The 18,821-nt window shown below is 43.5% G+C and overlaps 1 protein-coding gene across 1 annotated transcript in view; it reads right to left on the reverse strand.

Annotated features, from left to right (window-relative positions):
- The window catches only part of PTPRO (protein tyrosine phosphatase receptor type O), a 158,193-nt gene that overhangs the window by 28,670 nt on the left and 110,702 nt on the right, over positions 1 to 18,821 (reverse strand). Inside the window, exons 9-12 of the mRNA XM_086610604.1 lie at positions 15,806 to 15,999; positions 13,264 to 13,375; positions 6,503 to 6,654; positions 3,767 to 3,887 (exon numbers count right to left, since the gene is read on the reverse strand). Coding sequence (XP_086466730.1) covers positions 3,767 to 3,887; positions 6,503 to 6,654; positions 13,264 to 13,375; positions 15,806 to 15,999 — 579 coding nt within the window. The remainder of the gene's footprint in view (positions 1 to 3,766; positions 3,888 to 6,502; positions 6,655 to 13,263; positions 13,376 to 15,805; positions 16,000 to 18,821) is intronic.

Consider the following 18,821-nt stretch of genomic DNA (forward strand, 5'->3'; position numbering starts at 1 on the left):
ACAAATAATTTGTTATTCTGTGAGGTGCTGTCACAGGAGCCTGGACATGCTGTGTGAGATCCGCCACAAAAAAATAATTGGCACAAAGGACTTGTTCAAGTGGTTATAGACATTTTGGAGACATATCTGATCCTCAGACAATCAGATCAGTGTTCTAGGGTTGGAGGCTGCCAAGATTATATTGACATCAGGGAGAGAGCTGGGAAGGGACTGAGGCACATTCACATGGCAGCTTCTGTGTCACGGGGATTGCAGCGTACGTGTTGCCCCAGCACTACGTAGGAAAGCATCCCTTTCCCTTAATTACAACCATATATCTGCTCTTGGATTCAGAAACACATTCCATCCCTCACTCCAGGTAAAAAATGGCTTCAATTAAAATACGAGTTTTGCATTTGGGCATCATCCCAAGCAAATCCTCCTTTTGCCTCCAGCAAATGGCTTAATTTTTCTGCAAGTGGAAAGTTGCCAGGATGAAGCAAACATCATGGAGGGAAGAACATTTGGCAGGAATGCTTAAGTGACTGCCAAGTGCTGAGTCGTCTATCACTTAGAGTCAGTTCCCACTACTGCTAATTACAACTCCCATTGCTTCCTCAGAAACAGAGAAGGAAAACTTCTGGTGAAATATCCTTATTATTGTCTATTCAAAGTGCAAACAGCATAAAGAAAAAAAAACAACAACAAAACAAATCAACAAAAAACCCACACCCAGAAGACTGGAAGTGATTTATTGAAATGGAATTCATTCCATCTTCTCTCTGTTGTCAATGAAAGAGCAAGAGCAAAATACCTCTACCAGTTCATTAAGAGTTTGCCTGTCCATAAGCAAAGAATAGGAAGATGGAACTAGGCTGCAGGGTGTACAACATGAATCACACATGGCACTTGTGGGCCTGTCTGAAAGATAAAGCTAACTGATATTTTGAAATACCTCCCTAAAATATTTGGACAATGGAAGCAGGGGGATATAATTGCCCTCACACATAGAATCATAGAATCATAGAATCATAGAATCATAGAATGGTTTGGGTTGGAAGGGACCTCAAAGATCATCTAGTTCCAATCCTCTTCCATGGGCAGGGAAACCTTCCACTACACCAGATTGCCCACAGCCTCATCCAACCTGGCCTTGAACACTTCCAGGGATGGGGCATCTAACACCTCACTGGGCAACCTGTTCCAGTGCCTCACCACCCTCAGAGGGAAGAATTTCTTCCTTAGATCTTATCTAAATCTCCCCTCTTTCAGTTTAAAGCCATTGCCCCTTGTCCTATCACTACATGCCCTTGCAAAAAGTCCCTCTCCAGCTTTCCTGTAGGCCCCCTTTAAGTACTGGAAGGCTGCTATAAGATCACCCTGGAGCCTTCTCTTCTCCAGGCTGAACAGCCCCAACTCTCTCAGCCTGTCTCCATAGCAGAGGTGCTCCAGCCCTCGGATCGTCTTCGTGGACCTCCTCTGGACTCGCTCCAGCAGCTCCATGTCATTCTTGTGTTGAGGACTCCAGAGCTGAACACAGTATTCCAGGTGAGGTCTCACAAGAGCAGAGTAGAGGGGCAGAATCCCCTCCCTTGACCTGCTGCCCACGCTGCTCTGGATGCAGCCCAGGATATGGTTGGCTTTCTGGGCTGCCAGCGCACATTGCCGGCTCATGTTGAGCTTCTCATCCACCAGCACTCCTAAATCCTTTTCCTCAGGGCTGCTCTCAATCCATTCTCCGCCCAGCCTGTACTTGTGCTTGGGATTGCCCTGACCCACATGCAGGACCTTGCACTTGGCCTTGTTGAACTTCATGAGGTTCTCACAGGCCCACTTCTCCAGCCTGTCCAGGTCCCTCTGGATGGCATCCCTTCCCTCCTGCATGTCCACCACACCACACCGCTTGGTGTCATCTGCAAACTTGCTGAGGGTGCACTTGATCCCACTGTCCATGTCACCAACAAAGATGTTAAATAGCACTGGTCCCAGTACTGACCCCTGGGGAACACCACTCATTACTGGTCTCCACTTGGACATTGAACCGTTGACCACAACTCTTTGAGTGCGACCATCCAGCCAATTCCTTATCCACCGAGTGGTCCATTCATCAAATCTATGTCTCTCCAGTTTAGAGACAAGGATGTCGTGTGGGACAGTATCAAATGCTTTGGACAAGTCCAGGTAGACAATATCAGTTGCTTTTCCCCTATCCATCAATGCTGTAACCTCATCATAGAAGGTCATCAAATTAGTCAGGCAGGATTTGCCCTTAGTGAAGCCATGTTGACTGTCCTGGGAACAAACACACATGCATAATTCTGCACACAGATGCAAGGCATGGGGAAAACAGTGGACAGGACTTGCATAGATTTCATAGATTTCTAGGTTGGAAAAGACCTTAGAGATCATCGAGTCCAACCATCCCTAATCCCCATTAAACCATATCGCTAAGTAGATCATCCACCCTTTTCTTAAACACATCCAGGGATGGGGACTCAACCACCTCCCTGGCCAGCCTATTCCAGTGGCTGACAGCCCTTTCAGAGAAGAAATTCTTTCTAACATCCAACCTGAACCTCCCCTGACTAAGCTTATACCCATTTCCTCTTGTCCTATCACCCATCACTAATGTAAAGAGCCCTTCCCCCACCTCCCCACCATCCCTTCTCAAGTACTTGTAGGCCGTAAAGGGAAAGGGAAGGGAAAATCCATGGAATTTGTCTACATCTTTCAAATATTCCCTTTGGTGAAAAGACCAGGAAAAGCTTCAGATTCTTGTGGCCGTACTGCTTGCCCCAGCACTGTTTAAGAGATTTGAGTAAGAGCTATTGAGAAAGACGAACGAGCAATGATTGCTTCAAGACCTCTAATTCAATCAGAAATGATGGAGTCCTTTAAATTCACTTCTTTCACACCTTTTCACAGGAGGTTTATTATGCACGTAGAGAAGATAATCCAGTCTGAAATGACTAACTCTTCTCTACCCACCTTCACGGTGGAGTTAATGCCTGTAAATGCAGTTAGGCACACTTTGAAACGTCACAGTTTTAGGCACCTAGGGCTCAACAATTCTATGCGTGTGCAAAAGTGAACTAAAATCCCTCCAGGTACAACAGTGTCGTGTCCAGTCTTCCTCACAGGTAAAGGAAGATGTTGGGCAGCAAGATATATTTTAGTCTTAAAGATTAAGCTTCTCAAGTCTTTTTTTTGTTTCTTTGAGTAGGTTACACATATTTCTTTTAGAATGGTGCTGGGATCCACGGCCATGAATCTGACTGGTTTGGTAAAGAGTACTGTCATTCATTTGTATTTCAGGGTACATTTTTGGTGTTGGAAGACTACGGAGACATCCAGGTGGCAGAGTGCAGACCCAGAAATGGGCTTGTCAGAGACGAGGAAGGTTCTACTTTATATCGAAAAGTTCATCTGTGAAGCCTGAGTCACCGTTCCCAAAACCTGCCTGTGCTCAAGACTTTATGAAAGTAACTATGAAGCAGAGTTGTCCTCCCAGCAAGGCATTAAGCGTTTCCCATCCTTCTACTTCCACTTACAGTCACATTCTGCCACTCTTGCTCCTCTTGAGTAACACTATTTTAGGAGGGTAGCTTCACATACAGGAATAAGACAATCTTCCCAGCAAGGTGAGGTGACAATTACAGCTTTGCAAAAGAAATGCAGTCACAGGTACACGACTCCGAAATAAGGAAGATGCTGAATCTGCTGACAGAGTTACTTTTACAGTCGCATGAGAGGAGGAGCGAGTTTAAAATTTACAAGCATTTCTTACCCAATTTCACAAGCTGGGGCAGGGAAGTATTGCTGCCTCTTTCAGTACAAGCAGTCACCGAAAGGTTGTAAATGTCCCCTGGAGGCAAGCTCAACACTGCAGTCATCACATTGCGTGTCACCTACAAGGACCATAGACATCAACTGCTAAACATGAAACAAACCATACATTCTTCTTGTGAAATTAATCTGGTCACTTAATATACGACAAAGAGAGTTCTGTGCATACCATAACACTTGGCAGAGTATCACAATGCAAAAAGAAGACAGTCTTAGGCTGTATTTCCTATATGACCAGTGAAAATTTAAGGAAGAAAGACAAATCTCCCTCACGCCATGAGAGCGCTCCTGCATCTAGATTTTTCAAGTTGTGCAAAATGCTAAACAAGCCATGGATCTGAGGAATTTAAATCAGGTCAGCTATCTCTAAGAAAAGTACACAAGACACATATAGGCAAGCCTTTCTGTATCCTAAGAACCTGCAAATTAAATCCGGCTGGGCAAGTCTAACACCTACCTGGAGACCTGTTGACTCGGCAACAGATCTCAGGGCCTGACTTCTGTCATCTGCAAGTTTGAAACCAGACATGATCCAAAACTGAGCTGAGCTTCAAAAGATTGTGAATAACTTCCTCCTGTTATTTCAGGGATGAGTGAGCTCCCCATTTCTCCAGGGTCATGGAGAAGGATGTAGAACTCAGATATTGCATCAGACTGTTTTCAGAGCACTTGCAGACTATCTACAAAGGGCACATTCGGAAATCTCATGCTGGTTTTCATAGCCACTTAATTTTCAGGCTGAAGCTTTCAATTCCAAGAGACACAGACAGTTCTGAATAAAGACTAAGAGGACTATTCACGTTATTTTCATCACTTCTCTAAAAAATTGACCAACTTCTACAGAGTCTTGGGAAGTACACAAATAGCAAGAAGAAAAAGTCATCATTGCCTGATAGTGTTAACTATTTGTATTAAGAATCCCACAAGAAAAGCAACCATAACAACAATCTTAACAATGTTAAAGATCAGATAAAGAATTACAAGATAGTATGATTTTTAAAGGAAACCATTTCTGAAAGTGACTGAGCTTAGGAGGACAGGTAGACACTGATGCCTGCAAGAGTGTACCCATATTTACAAAAATGACCAGAACCATAACAGTTAGCTATGAATAAGTTGTTGCAGGAATTTCCTAAAGAATACTTTCTGGCTTCCCTTGTCCTGAAAATAATATAAAGACAAACATTTCTAAAGACATTCCTAAAGCTTTGAGGTTTTATTTGCAGATATACTTTACTGTAGATACCCTCTATTTTTAATCTTTTGTTTAATCTAAAATTACATATTCAGTATTATTTTTAATTTAATTTCGTATTCAATGTTCATTCTATATCTATTTAATCTAAGATTTTCATGTTCAATGAAGTTGAATGGCACAGAAATCAGGCTTTTCCTGGAAGAATAATAACTTTGCAGAGAACACTACTTTCGGAAGGAAGAGAGGAGGGGGATATCACAGCACAATTTTTTTAGAACTCAATTGCTGGAATATTTTATTTGAAGGCAAAAAAATCTAAAACGTGGAGTTTTCCTGTTTGAAACAAAGATCCAAATATTGGAAGTTCCTGCTGTTCACAATGTCATGTTTTTGAACAGTTCTACTAATCATGTAATTAGATTGATGCGGCAACAAGCTCCAAGCGGGTGCATGCTCACAGCCACGAGGAATCCAATGACAGCTGGGTGCTCTGTAAAAATCCAAATTAAAATTGCTGATGAATTTGCGCTTACGCTGAAAATCCACTTCCAATTCAGCATCTGCTGAGCCTTCAGTTGTAGAAGGGAAACCTTTCCCTTGAAAAAGACCAGACACTTTCTCCCTGTCAATGATTAAAAGATCGATGGCAGTGCAGAAGACAGTCCCAGGCTGCAGGCTGTATGAAGCTACACTGCTGGCTCTATACATTCCTGCCCTGCAGTGCTCCATCGCTGCTCCAAACACTTCTCACTTTATGTCCAGGAGCTGCTTTTTGCTTCAGGTTGAACATGCATCTCAGTACCCTGCAGCAGCATGACTATAATTCATAATCAGAAACCCCAGATTTCTTATTCCAAGTGATTTTTAAATATGCTCAAAGAGTTCAAGAGAATGTGCCAAGAACCCATCTTAACATCTGGCAAGTTTTCTAAGAAGCACCCACATTCGTGGTGAAATCCTCATCCCATCAGTTAGTGGAACTTGTATTCAAACAGAAAATGAAAACCACATAATTTATAAGGACGTCTGTTTGACAAAGTCAGAAAATGGGAAATGATAGTACCTGGCCTGAATGAACTAAAAAAACTCTGCCAGTAGTGCAGTCTGGTTATTAATAAATAAAAATTGAAAAGACCTTATCTATTCACTACAAAATATTCTTTAGTATTTTTATAGTAATTTAGTTATTAAGTTATTCAGTAAAAAATACTGTCTTCAGCTCAGAATTTTATAAGCTTTTTTAAATTCTTACCTAAATTATCAACTCTTGCACTGGATCACCATAGAACCATTCTGTCCACTGGCTGTTTTGAGATCCTAAGTTTTTGGAAGCGCGAGCTAACACTGTGAAGTGACTTTAACTGATCAGGCCTCTACCAATCTTAATCAACTTCTTTAAATTTTGTAATATAAAGATATCAACTCAGAAAAAAAAAATAATACAGAGAAATGAGCAACACTTTCCCTTTTCATACTTACACTCTTCTTGATTTTTTTCTTTCCTTCTGCAATGACCATCCAATGCAGCATCCTGGAATGAGAAAGGTCAGTACCATCTCCTCCATAGGTCCAGGTGACGTACAGAAGGTGGTTGTAATATTCTATGGAGGTAATCTCGGGTGCCACTGGTGCTGAAGGAAGAAGGCAAGTGTATTACAGACAGGGGTCTAACAGAGCTGATTACCAAATCCAGTAATAAAGTTCTGCCAAAGGATACTTTTGGGATGAGAGTATCACACAGACAGCAGAAAAATACTAGTAAAAGCATCTGTGCCTGAGCACTAGCTGAAAGGAATGAAAACTGGCATATAACCTGGGAGATATTTGGAATAAAAATACATTTCTGTTTGCAATATTTCAGGAAAAAAAAAAAAAATCATGAAGCTACTAGCTGATACAAACCATTTTTCGAATCAACATTTATAAATAGAATTCAAAGTCAAGTTCAGAGCCTCAGATATTGCTTCACTCTGTTATAGCACTGGAAAAAAAAATGACAGTGAGAAGTAAAGAACTGTCACACTGAATAATTCGGAAAGCTTTTCCACAGGAAAAAAATATCTTCTCTTCACTGAGCTTGCATCTTCCTTGGAGGAAAAACTCCAAACCTGCAGTTTTCCAAAACCATCTTTTTGCATGAAAAGTTACGTCCACCTTTGCTCCCAGGGTGAAAGTCCCACCATCACAGAAGGCAGCCATCAGCTGGCAGCCATCCAAGCACCAAGCGTGTAGTCTGCAGGTGTACGGTAGCTACAGCATTAGGTGAAGCAGCTGTTGTCCCTCCTCTTCCTCCACACTCCCAGCTCCTGGCCAGCACTGTCCCCTGCACTGCACGGCTCAAACTGCCCCACCGCAGCCCCGTCAGCCTGTTTGATGGCTTCTCTTGTGCTGGAGCTGCCAGCAAGCCCTTGGCTCCCTGTGCAGCCCAAGAAGAAGGACGGAAATCTCCAGAGCAACTCGTCTCCTCCTAAAATAGGTCCTCAAGATCTTGAGAATTACCTCATGAAGGTGTCAATCTGTTAAGTACCAGGGGAGTATAGTTGGTCAGCTCACCTTGATTGCCTAACTTGGAGGTGTGGGTCCCCAGTTAGAATACAGCCTTCCAGTACTTAAAGGGGGCCTACAGAAAAGCTGGAGAGGGACTTTTTACAAGGACGTGTAGTGATAAGACAAGGGGCAATGGCTTTAAACTGAAAGAGGGGAAATTTAGATTGGATCTAAGGAAGAAATTTTTCACTCTGAGGGTGGTGAGGCACTGGAACAGGTTGCCCAGAGAAGTTGTAGATGCCCCATCCCTGGCAGTGTTCAAGGCCAGGCTGGATGAGGCTTTGGGCAACCTGGTGTAGTGGAGGGTGTCCCTGCCCATGGCAGGGGGGTTGGAACTAGATGATCTTTGAGGTCCCTTCCAACCCAAACCATCCTATGATTCCAGTTAAAACTGAGCGGGGCCCCAGAAGTGCAACTCAGCCATCGGTAGAGATCACAGCCCCCTCTCAGAGCGGCGTCAATGGGACAACCTGGATAAAACAGGGAAGCACATGAACGCGCGTGCTTGGCAGCTTCCTTAGGAGCGCGGTAGGGAGGAGCGGCAGGGACCGAGGGATCATCCCCCGCAGCGGCTCCCCGCGGGGGCGGCCCCCGGGGCCGGGCGCTCCGCTCCGGCCGAGCCCGGGCTGGCGGCCCGGCTGGCGGCAGGGAGGGCAGGCGGGGCCCGGAGCTCGGCTCTGTCGGAAAGGGCCACGAGATGTCACTGCTGCTTCGGCGGAGGCGCCGCGACTTCGGCGGCGTCGGCGACATTGGCGAGAGCTCGGACCGACGGCGGCGAATACGACGGGCGGAGAGCGCGGGGCCGTTCGGCGAGGCTGTTCTCGCAAATTAATCTTGAAAACGGCCTTTTATGCCGTTGAGAGGAAGCAACCTTATTTAGCAAAAAATCTTCAAAGTAGTGCTGCTTTTAATTTCTAGAGTTCCCAGGCCATCCTCACACAAGGATTATGTATTCCTTACAATTTAAGGTCACAACTGGCATGAATCTTATATGCTAATAATCACAGAATCACAGAATGGTTAGGGCTGGAAGGGACCTTCAAAGGTCATCTAGTCCAACCCCCCTGCAAGGAACAGGGATATCTCCAACTAGATCAGGTTGCTCAGGGCCTCGTCCAACCCGGCCTTGAACGTCTCCAGGGATGGAGCATCCACCACCTCTCTGGGCAACCCATTCCAGTGTTCTACAACTCTCATGGTAAAAAATTTTTTCCTAATATCCAACCTGAATCTACCTCCCTCTATTTTAAAACCATTACCCCTTGTCCTATCACAACTGGCCCTCCTGAATAGCCTCTCCCCATCTTTCTTGTAGGCCCCCTTGAGGTACTGGAAGACCGCTATAAGGTCACCCCGGAGCCTCCTCTTCTCCAGGCTGAACAGCTCCAACTCTTTCAGCCTGTCCTATAAATATTGATGGCATGCTTTCCCTTCTAAATTTCACACAGCTTTAGGTATCTGGCAACAAACGTCCAGGATATTTGGAATGAGACTCGTGGCCAGGGCTTGCGTAATGGACTCCCCTCACACCATGTTCCACTGGGAGCTGAGTGGCACAGAGAGGCTGTAGGAAATCACATCCCGTTGCTGACCTGGCCCGAAGCGAGAGCTGAAAGCATCCGTGCCACCAACAGACAGCAGCTTCTCCACGAGGACCGACGTGGTGGTACTCACCAACACCCACAGTCTGTTTTTCTCACCCTTTTCACTTCTCCAAAGCTAAAAGCTTTCTCATCGTAAAAGCAAAAGTTGGTGGTCTAAAGTGCCCTTGCTTATGATCATTTTAAATCCAGCTGTTTACAGCAGGTGGCATTAAAAGCTCATTAGTCACCACGGCAACACTGGCAACGCCACAATCTGTCCCTGCATAAATAAAAACCGCATGCAACTGTTGCTGCAGGAGCCTGAGAGACCAAATGCTGGTTTTGCTAAGTGTCTGGGATCCCCCAAATCTCCCCTGTTCTCCTGGGGGCATCTGACCAGTTGTTGCGGGTGAGAGCCGTGTATCATCCAGTCTTCATTCCAGGTATTGCAGTTCAGTAAAGCCCCAGCCTCGCTATAAGCTCCACACGAGCAGTGGGATCCTGCGTTAAGGAACTGGTTTGTCTGCTCTTGAGCTTTCTGCAAGGTGTGGTCCAAACTCCCAGATGATCCTTCTGCTTTGTTTTTTAAAAAAAAAATCAAGCTTCTGTGCCAGGTGCAGAGGTTAGCTTTCCAGTTACACGCAGAACTGACAGATGGTGGACCGTCAAGACGACCACAAAACCTTCATTCTAGCGTTTTAAAACATAGGGCTTTTTGGTGGGGTTTTTTGGTTTGTTTCAATTCCTGGCAACCTGTTCAGGGGAGGTAGTGTTCAGAATGATGCACAAAGGGACCAACCAAGTGCTCCATAAACCCATCTGTTTCCTGTCTGGAAAGAAAGAGGCTGAGGGTGGTAAAGAACTCTGCAGTCCCCTGGTAACTCGAAGGAGTGAAAAGCAGCACCTACTGGGGGCAAACATTTCGAACCTGCAGAACGGGTTGCCCAGAGAAGCTGTGGCTGCCCCATCCCTGGAAGTGTTCAAGGCCAGGTTGGATGAGACTTTGGGCAACCTGGTGTAGTGGAGGGTGTCCCTGCCCATGGCAGGGGGGTTGGAACTAGATGATCTTTAAGGTCCCTTCTAACCCAAACCATTCTGTGATTCTATGATTCTATGTGAGAAGCTGGCATGCCACTTCCTCGCAACATAGCGTGACAGCAGTCCTTGGACAAAGCCAAAGGGTAATAATAAGGCCATCAGAGGACAGGAGTGTATTTAGCACTCACATTCAGCGGTGACCAGCTACTGATAAGCGCTTGTAATTTGATCAAATCAGATTTCTTGCTAGGACTTTCCCTAAAAATGCTGTGATCTGGCTCATCGCTATGCAACATTTTTGGCAATACTCTGGAAGGAAAAGCATCGCTCACCAACCATGCAAGTAACATGGCAACTGGCAGAGGAGTGGACGACTTGGACAGCGCTGTGATTTGAATTACTGGCCCCTACGCTGGGGCTGTTCAAACAAAACGTATTTCAAAGTGCCAGGTGCAAAGTTGAGTCTTTAGGAAAAAGACACGCAGGCAACTCTTCCCAAATGGCAAAGTCTGGAAAGGTAGGAAGGAGTCAGAAGCCACAGAATAAAAGCAAATCAACACAGAACTCCAGTGTGATGCCGTAGCGAATGCAGTCATGTAGAAGCACAAACAGGAGAGCTTTGAATAGGGAGCTGATTTTGCCTCTGTAGGAGCAGTCAGCAGGCTGGCATTACACTTTCAGTTTTCGCATACTTGGGAAAGAAAGTAAAAATTACAGAGACAGAGTGAGGAAAAAAAGTAACACGAGAAATTGCCTTACTGTGAGAGCAGCTGAAGAGTTCAATGGAAGCAATTTACCAACAGAAAAGAGTGAAACTGAATTCTGTATATATAGAGAGGGGGCAAAAAGCTTTGTGTCTCCCCAGTCAATAAGACAAAAGTGTAACAAGAATTATGGACTGGATATCAAAACTAGAAAAATTCAAATCGGAAGCAAAGGATGAACCTTTGATAATAAGAGGAATTAAGCATTGGTACAACTCTCCAGTTGGGTGTTTTCTGGATATTTTCACTTAAGACCAGATGACCTTTTTGAAGAGAGGTTTTGCCAACCACGAGTGGATGACATAATACAAGAGACTCATCCACTTCCAATTTTGTCTACACCTGCTAGTTAAGGAGTTAATCTATTTTTCATCTAATAGCAATAACAGTCTTTACTTCCCCCACACAGAGGTCCAGCCTGACCCTGATGGAAGTTTATATTTTGCAATAACCTTAATCTCCCTAATTCCTGCTGCAGGTTTCTGGAGACACAATATTGAAGTGTGAGGGCCCCACTGGAACATTTCCACTCTAAAATGCTGAACCTGGTACCCACATCAGTTGGAAAAGACATTTTTGCCCTCATTCAGCAACCAACCAGCTGGAAAATTGCTTCCTTACAGTGCTACAGAAAAGTTCCTTGATGCCAAAGGACAATGAATACCCCTGGAGACCCTTCACGGGGCCCCGGTTGATGCTATGAGTTTCTAAGACACTGGAGAAGTGCCAGAATTTGTCGGCAGTGTAGCTTGGGATCAGGTATTTCAGGATGGGAGGGTTTCTGGTGGCTTCTTCAGTGGAGCTAGGACTTAACCCACTAATAATTTTTCTGTCAAGCACAGGCACTATATTTATCATCATTGCAAATAGGTGTGATTCAGTTCCTTCCTCAGTTGCATCCTCTCAGCCTCTCACCAAAAAGAAAATCTGGGACTAGGCTAGTATCCGTTTTGCAGGGAGTGGCTGTGACCTTGTAGGCTGGTTTTCCTCATAATTTGATTGCTACAGCTAGAAAAGAAGAGCGAGTCATACTTTATTTCCTTTCATGCTGCATCTGAATTATTTACTGCTTTCAGTCACCTTCTGCAAGGTGAACTAAACAGCGGTACATAAAAGCAAAATGATTCAGTAGGGAACTTTGACTTGGCCAGCCTGGATGCTAGGAACATGTGGCAAGGCACTAACAGGAGCTCTTGTATGCTCTTCCCTCTCTAGCTAATCTGTTTGACACACTGAAGATATGAACCCAAAGTATCTGACAAGAGACAATGGAATGTGTTAAATGCAAGAGTGGTCCCAACTGGAAGAGGGCAATCCATGTGGTTCTATCAATTTACTGGAGCTAAGAATGCAGATGATGAATGACTTGACAGCACATAGTTTTCCGAGACCAACTGCACCAGCGTGGGTGCAATGCCTTGATCATAGGACCACCCTTCTGTCCTTACTGTGAGCAAGCAAAAAACACTCGGCAGAAAAGACAAAGCTGGAGGACGAGAACAACGTGCTACCAAACATAGTACCTGCCTTAGTCTGCCTGAGAGTGCATAACTCTGCTCTGTGTTAGCTAAGGTGTCTGGTCTGTGGATTACTGGAGGGGGGAAAGAGAAGGAAAAAGCATTCGGAAATATTGCAAATATATGGGAAAATGTTTCATAATACTCGCAAACCTAAGAATTCAGATCACGTATTTACCCATTAACTTCTAACTACTACTAACCGTGTCAAACATACAGTGTCATAAAAGATGAGCAGTGGCCCTTACTGGGGCCGTGCATTCAGCTGATGGTGGACTGGAACAGAGTCATCAAGCACTGCACTTAGCGTAGGAAAATTACATCCCTTCATTTAAAGCAGTCCTCAGAGCTTTCCTTAAAAACAAAACAAAACAAAACAAAACAAAAAAACCCCAACCCCAAAACTCCAAAACCAAAAAACCCTACTTAGCTGTTAAATATCCTAACTTGCAAGTATCTGCAGGTGAAACAAAACACCCAAGTTGGACTTTCTCAGCACTTTGAAAGAGGGGAGATTTAGATTAGATCTAAGGAAGAAATTCTTCACTCTGAGGGTGGTGAGGCACTGGAACAGGTTGCCCAGAGAAGTTGTGGCTGCCCCATTCCTGGCAGTGTTCAAGGCCAAGTTGGATGAAGCTTTGAGCAACCTGATCTAGTGGCAAGTGTCCCTGCCCATGGCAGGGGGGTTGGAACTAGATGATCTTTGAGGTCCCTTCCAACCCAAACCATTCTATGATTCTATGATTCTGCTCCCGGGAGCATTTCCATGGTCTTTTCAGATGGCTGCTTACCTGTTATGAAGCTGATGGTGGAGCTGTCACAGCAGCTCAGCTCTGGGTCCCCCCAAGTCACCATAGTGACCCGGAAATTGTAATACCAAGCAGGCAGCAGGTTAGCTATTTTCTGTAAAGTGACAAAAGACAAAACAGCAGCTCAGGACAAAATTCGCCATCATGAAGTGTGACTTACAAAACACAACCATATTTATTGATCTAGCGCCCACGCTCGTTTCACTGAGCTCCCATTCCTTCCTCCAGTGGAAATCTCTGTAATTTGGCCTCTGAATTTATTCAAAATCTGTGCTGTGGGAGCAAACACGGCTGTGATGGCTCTGCTGCTTATCCACGTGCACGTGGTCCCTGGTCCTACCCGCCATGGGAACCTCTCATGGACTTCCAGGGCAGCGAGAACAATTCGCACAGAGCGCTCTTCCATCACAAAATTCTGATGTGATGAAAGCAGAATATTTGACTGGAAAATGCAGCCTTTTCTATTTTGATTAAATAGGGTGTGAGGATAAATTTGAAACAATGTTTTTGACTCGGATATTGTCACTTCAAAAGACTTATTTTTTTCCGATTTTCAAAGTGTATTTCACTTTATATTATCATTTATTATAAATGAAATACGAATGAAACATAAATGATTTATGAGATGTAAATTATACATATAAATACAAATGAGATATAAATGAAGTATGAAATTCAATATATTTTATATTATAAAATATTATGTAATATTTAAATTCAAATTAAAATACTTCCATTGACAGGATAGAACACTTCAAATATTTCATGTTTAAGTGAAAAGCCTCATGATATTTTTAAAATTCAAAATAAAAGCAACCTGGAAATAATGAAAACTTTCAACAAATTAGAAATTGCTGTTTTTACAGATCTCTCCTGTTTGCAGTGGCCTTTTTTGCCCCAGACACTACGAGGCAATCCAAATTTAGGGCTTGTGGACTATTCTCTTTATGCTTTTTAGAAAAAGTTGTATCCAATTACCACCAAAACCTTAAAGACGTTTGGACTTCTTCTGACATGCCCCTCTTGTAATATTGAAAATACCAACATTGCTTTGATAATTTGAAAATAGGATGCAGAGCACAAAATGAACAAGGCAACTAAACAGAGTGAAAGGGCAAATTCAGTTCCAAAAGTTCTTACCAAGTGATAACGTTTCAGGAAATAATTTTTGATCTAAGCTGTCAGATAGCTTGATTTTTGATTCCTCTGCCTTCTCACTGGGCTGGATACTGTTGCTCCAGAACACACCACTCGGAGATGTCAGTAGATCATAGGGAAATTTGTGGGACCTGGTGGGATTCTGGAGCACCGCTAGAGAACCCAAACAGAAGTTCACCAACACCTACCTGTATGTTAAATGCCATAACAGAAGAAGAGGGAGACACTCTTTCTCTATTTCTTCAAAATCATTCTTTATGAAATGCTTACTTTAGCTGTGATACAGCACTGTCGCATTTCAGACTGAAATTCAGACAAAGGAATTCCAACTTGGCTTTCTCGAACAGGATTTGCAATAGTGAGAGACCACATCATCTCGTTTTCTAATGAACCCCATTAACTCTGGAAGAAGGCATTACTTCTAAGATGACTCTGCTCACTCAGGTATTAATCTAATTGTGCTAAGTCATGATTACAAGACATTAATTACTCATTTGGTAAGTTATTTTTGATTTTAATTTCCCTGGAGATTTATGTGCTAGATTTACAGTCACGTACCCAATTACAGCTAAGCTGCTGTAGCCAAAATGACTCCACAAATGGTATTATGCAAATCAATGATGGTAAATCACTGTGGCTCTCACAAGCAGCAGAAGTTACTGCTACCCTTTTTGCATACTTGTAACTTTCTGAACAACTAATTTCAGCTGAAATTGCTTGCTGTCTTGCTCTACAGTGAAGTCTGAAAAAAATCTGTTCACATTCTCTAGGAAAAGAAGAGGAAAATGTCACTTTATTTCTGCAAAAATGCATGTGTGTATACGCATATGTGTTCTCCTAGAGACCAGTCTCCACCTAGTTGAAATCCTGGTAAGTTTTTCTAGCTTCGGAAACATGAAGGCTATTTTCACAAGAGCATCTCTGCAGCTAAGCCTTCCAGATGGCACACTGCAAGACTAGCCCACAAGCCCCATTCCATATTATGAATATTAATTATGTAGATAAGGCTTTGGACTACTCCCCCTGAGGAGACGGTGGAATTTTTAAAGCCTTGACTGACAAACTGACCCACAAACTGAAGCTGCCTCTGGACTCGCTCAACATGCTCATTTGTCAACAAAAAAGAGACTCGTCTCCTACCTCATCACTCTGCTTGAAATTTAGCATGGTTCAGCTGGCATTCCCTTACTTTGGAACACAAGATGCCTCCAGCATCCTGGCCATATTCTCTGCTTTGCCTGGAAAAATGTGCCAGGCTTAAAGGCATATATACATATTCATGGAGGAAAGGCTGGGCAAAGAAATGTCATGAGGTGCCAGGGCCACACAGGCTTGGGAAAGCAAGAGTCAGGAATGGTCACTTTACCACGGAGGCAGTTAAGGAGACGGTTGCTGCTATTTCATAGTAGGTTGTCCACTCAGAGGTCATCGTTGATGGGTTGAAGTAAAACATTTCTACAACATATTTCCTGAACACCCCAAGGAAAGGTCTGTTCCAGCTCAGAACCACAGCAGTAGGTCCCAAAGGGTAAAGCGTCAGATCCTTAATTCCAGTGGGCACTATAAACGAGAAATTGAGGTTAGTAATGTGTGTGTTACCAGTTACACTTTATTTTAAAATGATACCTTTCCTTAACCAAGTTCTACCTACTTCTGGTTTGTTCTTGACTATAATTCCAAAGGTTTCCTTGTCACAAGGAGTCAAATACTATTTTTTCAGCATTTGTTCTCCAGTTTATGTTTACTTTTTCAGAAATTACCACAGACTACTCAGTGTTGGCTGCTTAGCTTGAGATAAAGTGCAGGGCCTGCTCTTTCATAAATAGAAGGTCTCATTCTATTTTGAAAATCATAGAATCAAAGAATGATTTGGGTTGGAGGGGACCTTAAAGATCATCCATTTCCAACCCCCCTGCCATGGGCAGGGACACCTGCCACTAGTCAAAGCCTCATCCAACCTGGCCTTGAACACTTCCAGGGATGGGGCATCTAACACCTCACTGGGCAACCTGTTCCAGTGCCTTGCCACCCTCAGAGGGAAGAATTTCTTCCTTAGACCTGATGGAAATCTCCCCTCTTTCAGTTTAAATCCATTGCCCCTTGTCCTATCACTACACACTGTTAGAAAAAAGCCCCTCTCCAGCTTTCCTGTAACCCCTTTAGGTACTGGAAGGCTGCTAGAAGGTCTCCCCAGAGCCTTCACTTCTCCAGGCTGAACAACCCCAACTCTCTAAGCCTGTCTTCATAGCAGAGGTGCTCCAGCCCTCGGATCATCTTTGTGGCCTCCTCTGGACCCACTCCAGCAGCTCCATGTCCTTCGTGTGTTGGGGACTCCAGAGCTGAACGCAGCATTCTAGGTGGGGTCTCACGAGAGCAGAGTAGAGGGGCAGAATCTCCTCCCTCGACCTGCTGCCCACGCTGCTTTGGATGCAGCCCAGGACACGGTTGGCTTTCTGGGCTGCCAGCACACATTGCCGGCTCATGTTGAGCTTCTCATCCACCAGCACTCCCAAGTCCTTTTCCTCAGGGCTTCTCTCAATTCATTCTCCACCCAGCCTGTACTTGTGCTTGGGATTGCCTTGACCCATGTGCAGGACCTTATACTTAGCCTTGAACCTCATGAGGTTTGCACAGGTCCACCTCTCAGGCCTGTCAAGGTCCCTCTGGATGGATCAGGATGTTTAGGAGATACTTCAAGTTGCTCAAAAACAAAAGCATCGAAAGCTATAACACTTTGAAAGCTGAAGAATATGAGAAAGGTCAGGTTTTATGTCTAGCCCTCCTTCTCTGGGAAACCTAAAGGTGCTGTCATGTATTACTATTCTTGCCTCATAGATGATAACACTGAGAAAGAGGAGTCAAGTGACTAGACAAATGTCACATAAGGGTCAACTTCTGCAACTCTTACTTGTCTGGAAAGCAATTATTCTTCACAACTTAACTGAGGCTACTTAAATCAGTACTTCCCCAACATTTGCAGAGGTTGCTGAGCCCCAGCTACTGCATACCATGTTAGAGCCAAGGCCAGCACCCAGATTACTTCAGCCCATGGTAGCACATGATTGCCTTTCCCTTCACAAGTCATTTACCACACCTGTGCTTTGCTTTCTCTAAAGTGTTAATACTCACTCAGTGGAAGTGAGCTTGGCAACAAGCATGGGGACAACCCAATAATTTAAAAGTGTATTTAATCTTATTTCAGTTTCATTCATCATTAACACCACTGATAATTTCACAGCACAGTTTGTTTTGCAGTTCTACTATTTTATTATCAAAGTCAATATCCTGTTAAGAAATGGAAACTCACACAACTGTTGTTTTACTGCATAAACCCATCCCTTTTACAATAAGAAGCCTATGAGATATTCTGTTCAGAAATTCATTGCCATTTTGAGTTTAGTAAGAACCTTTTATGGTTGTGAGGCCACACAAAAGTAGAAAAAACGAAGGAACGTATTTACTTCAGAAATATATGATTTTACTTTCTCAAGTGAAAATAGAATTTTGCAGATTTCTGAAGCAACTACAGTGAGAAAGAAAATCAAAAGCATTTATAAAAATTGTTCAATGATAGAGATTTTAATAATAAAGTATATATGTATTTTAGTTACTATGTTTTCCTTCACTGAAATACATCATACTCTTTTTAAATTTTTATTCAGACCCAGTTTATGAAAATATATAAGGAGATTGTCTAGAATGAAAAGGCTCTCACCATATTCACTAGTCCACATATTTGCTTTCATTTAAGGATTCAATTCTTAACAGGTTAACTTTGTTTTTTTCTGTTTTGCTTTCTTCCTGACATCACAGAGAGGAAGCAGAATGAAAACTACAGGAGATCTCTAATTTTCAGCCACCTGCTCTCCCACAAGACAGACTATTTGTCAAAAGGAGAAGCTGGGTGACTCAGGTTAAATACTTCTCTGCAAATGTAACTCTATGCACTGAATCTCTTCCTCTTTGTCCTTTCTCTTCTTAATACATTTTGTTAAAGTTAACAAAGTAAATGATACCGAAACTAAAAGATACTGAATTCTATCTTAAGTGACTCTTTATTTAGGAGCCTGGTGGGATCCTGAATTGCAGGCATGAGGGCAGCAGCTCTGCCTGTTGGCCAGAAAACCACATTCTTGAAAATCTGACTCTGTCTCAGAGCATTTTTCTTACCTTCAAATCTCAAAGCAGAGAGCATCAAGATCCACCAATAAACTCAAGAAAATCAAGGCATACGCAACTGAAGTTGGTGACGGTCATGTAGTAGGAGATAAGTCAGTCCTCCTGACTCTCAGCACTGTGGCCTTCAGACTGGGCCATATTACGTCCTTCATAAAGCACATTTGCAACAAATATCTCAACAGCAGTCTCAGCACTTCATGAGA

This window comes from Tauraco erythrolophus, chromosome 4 (assembly GCF_009769465.1).
Source record: "Tauraco erythrolophus isolate bTauEry1 chromosome 4, bTauEry1.pri, whole genome shotgun sequence".
Lineage (NCBI taxonomy): Eukaryota > Metazoa > Chordata > Aves > Musophagiformes > Musophagidae > Tauraco > Tauraco erythrolophus.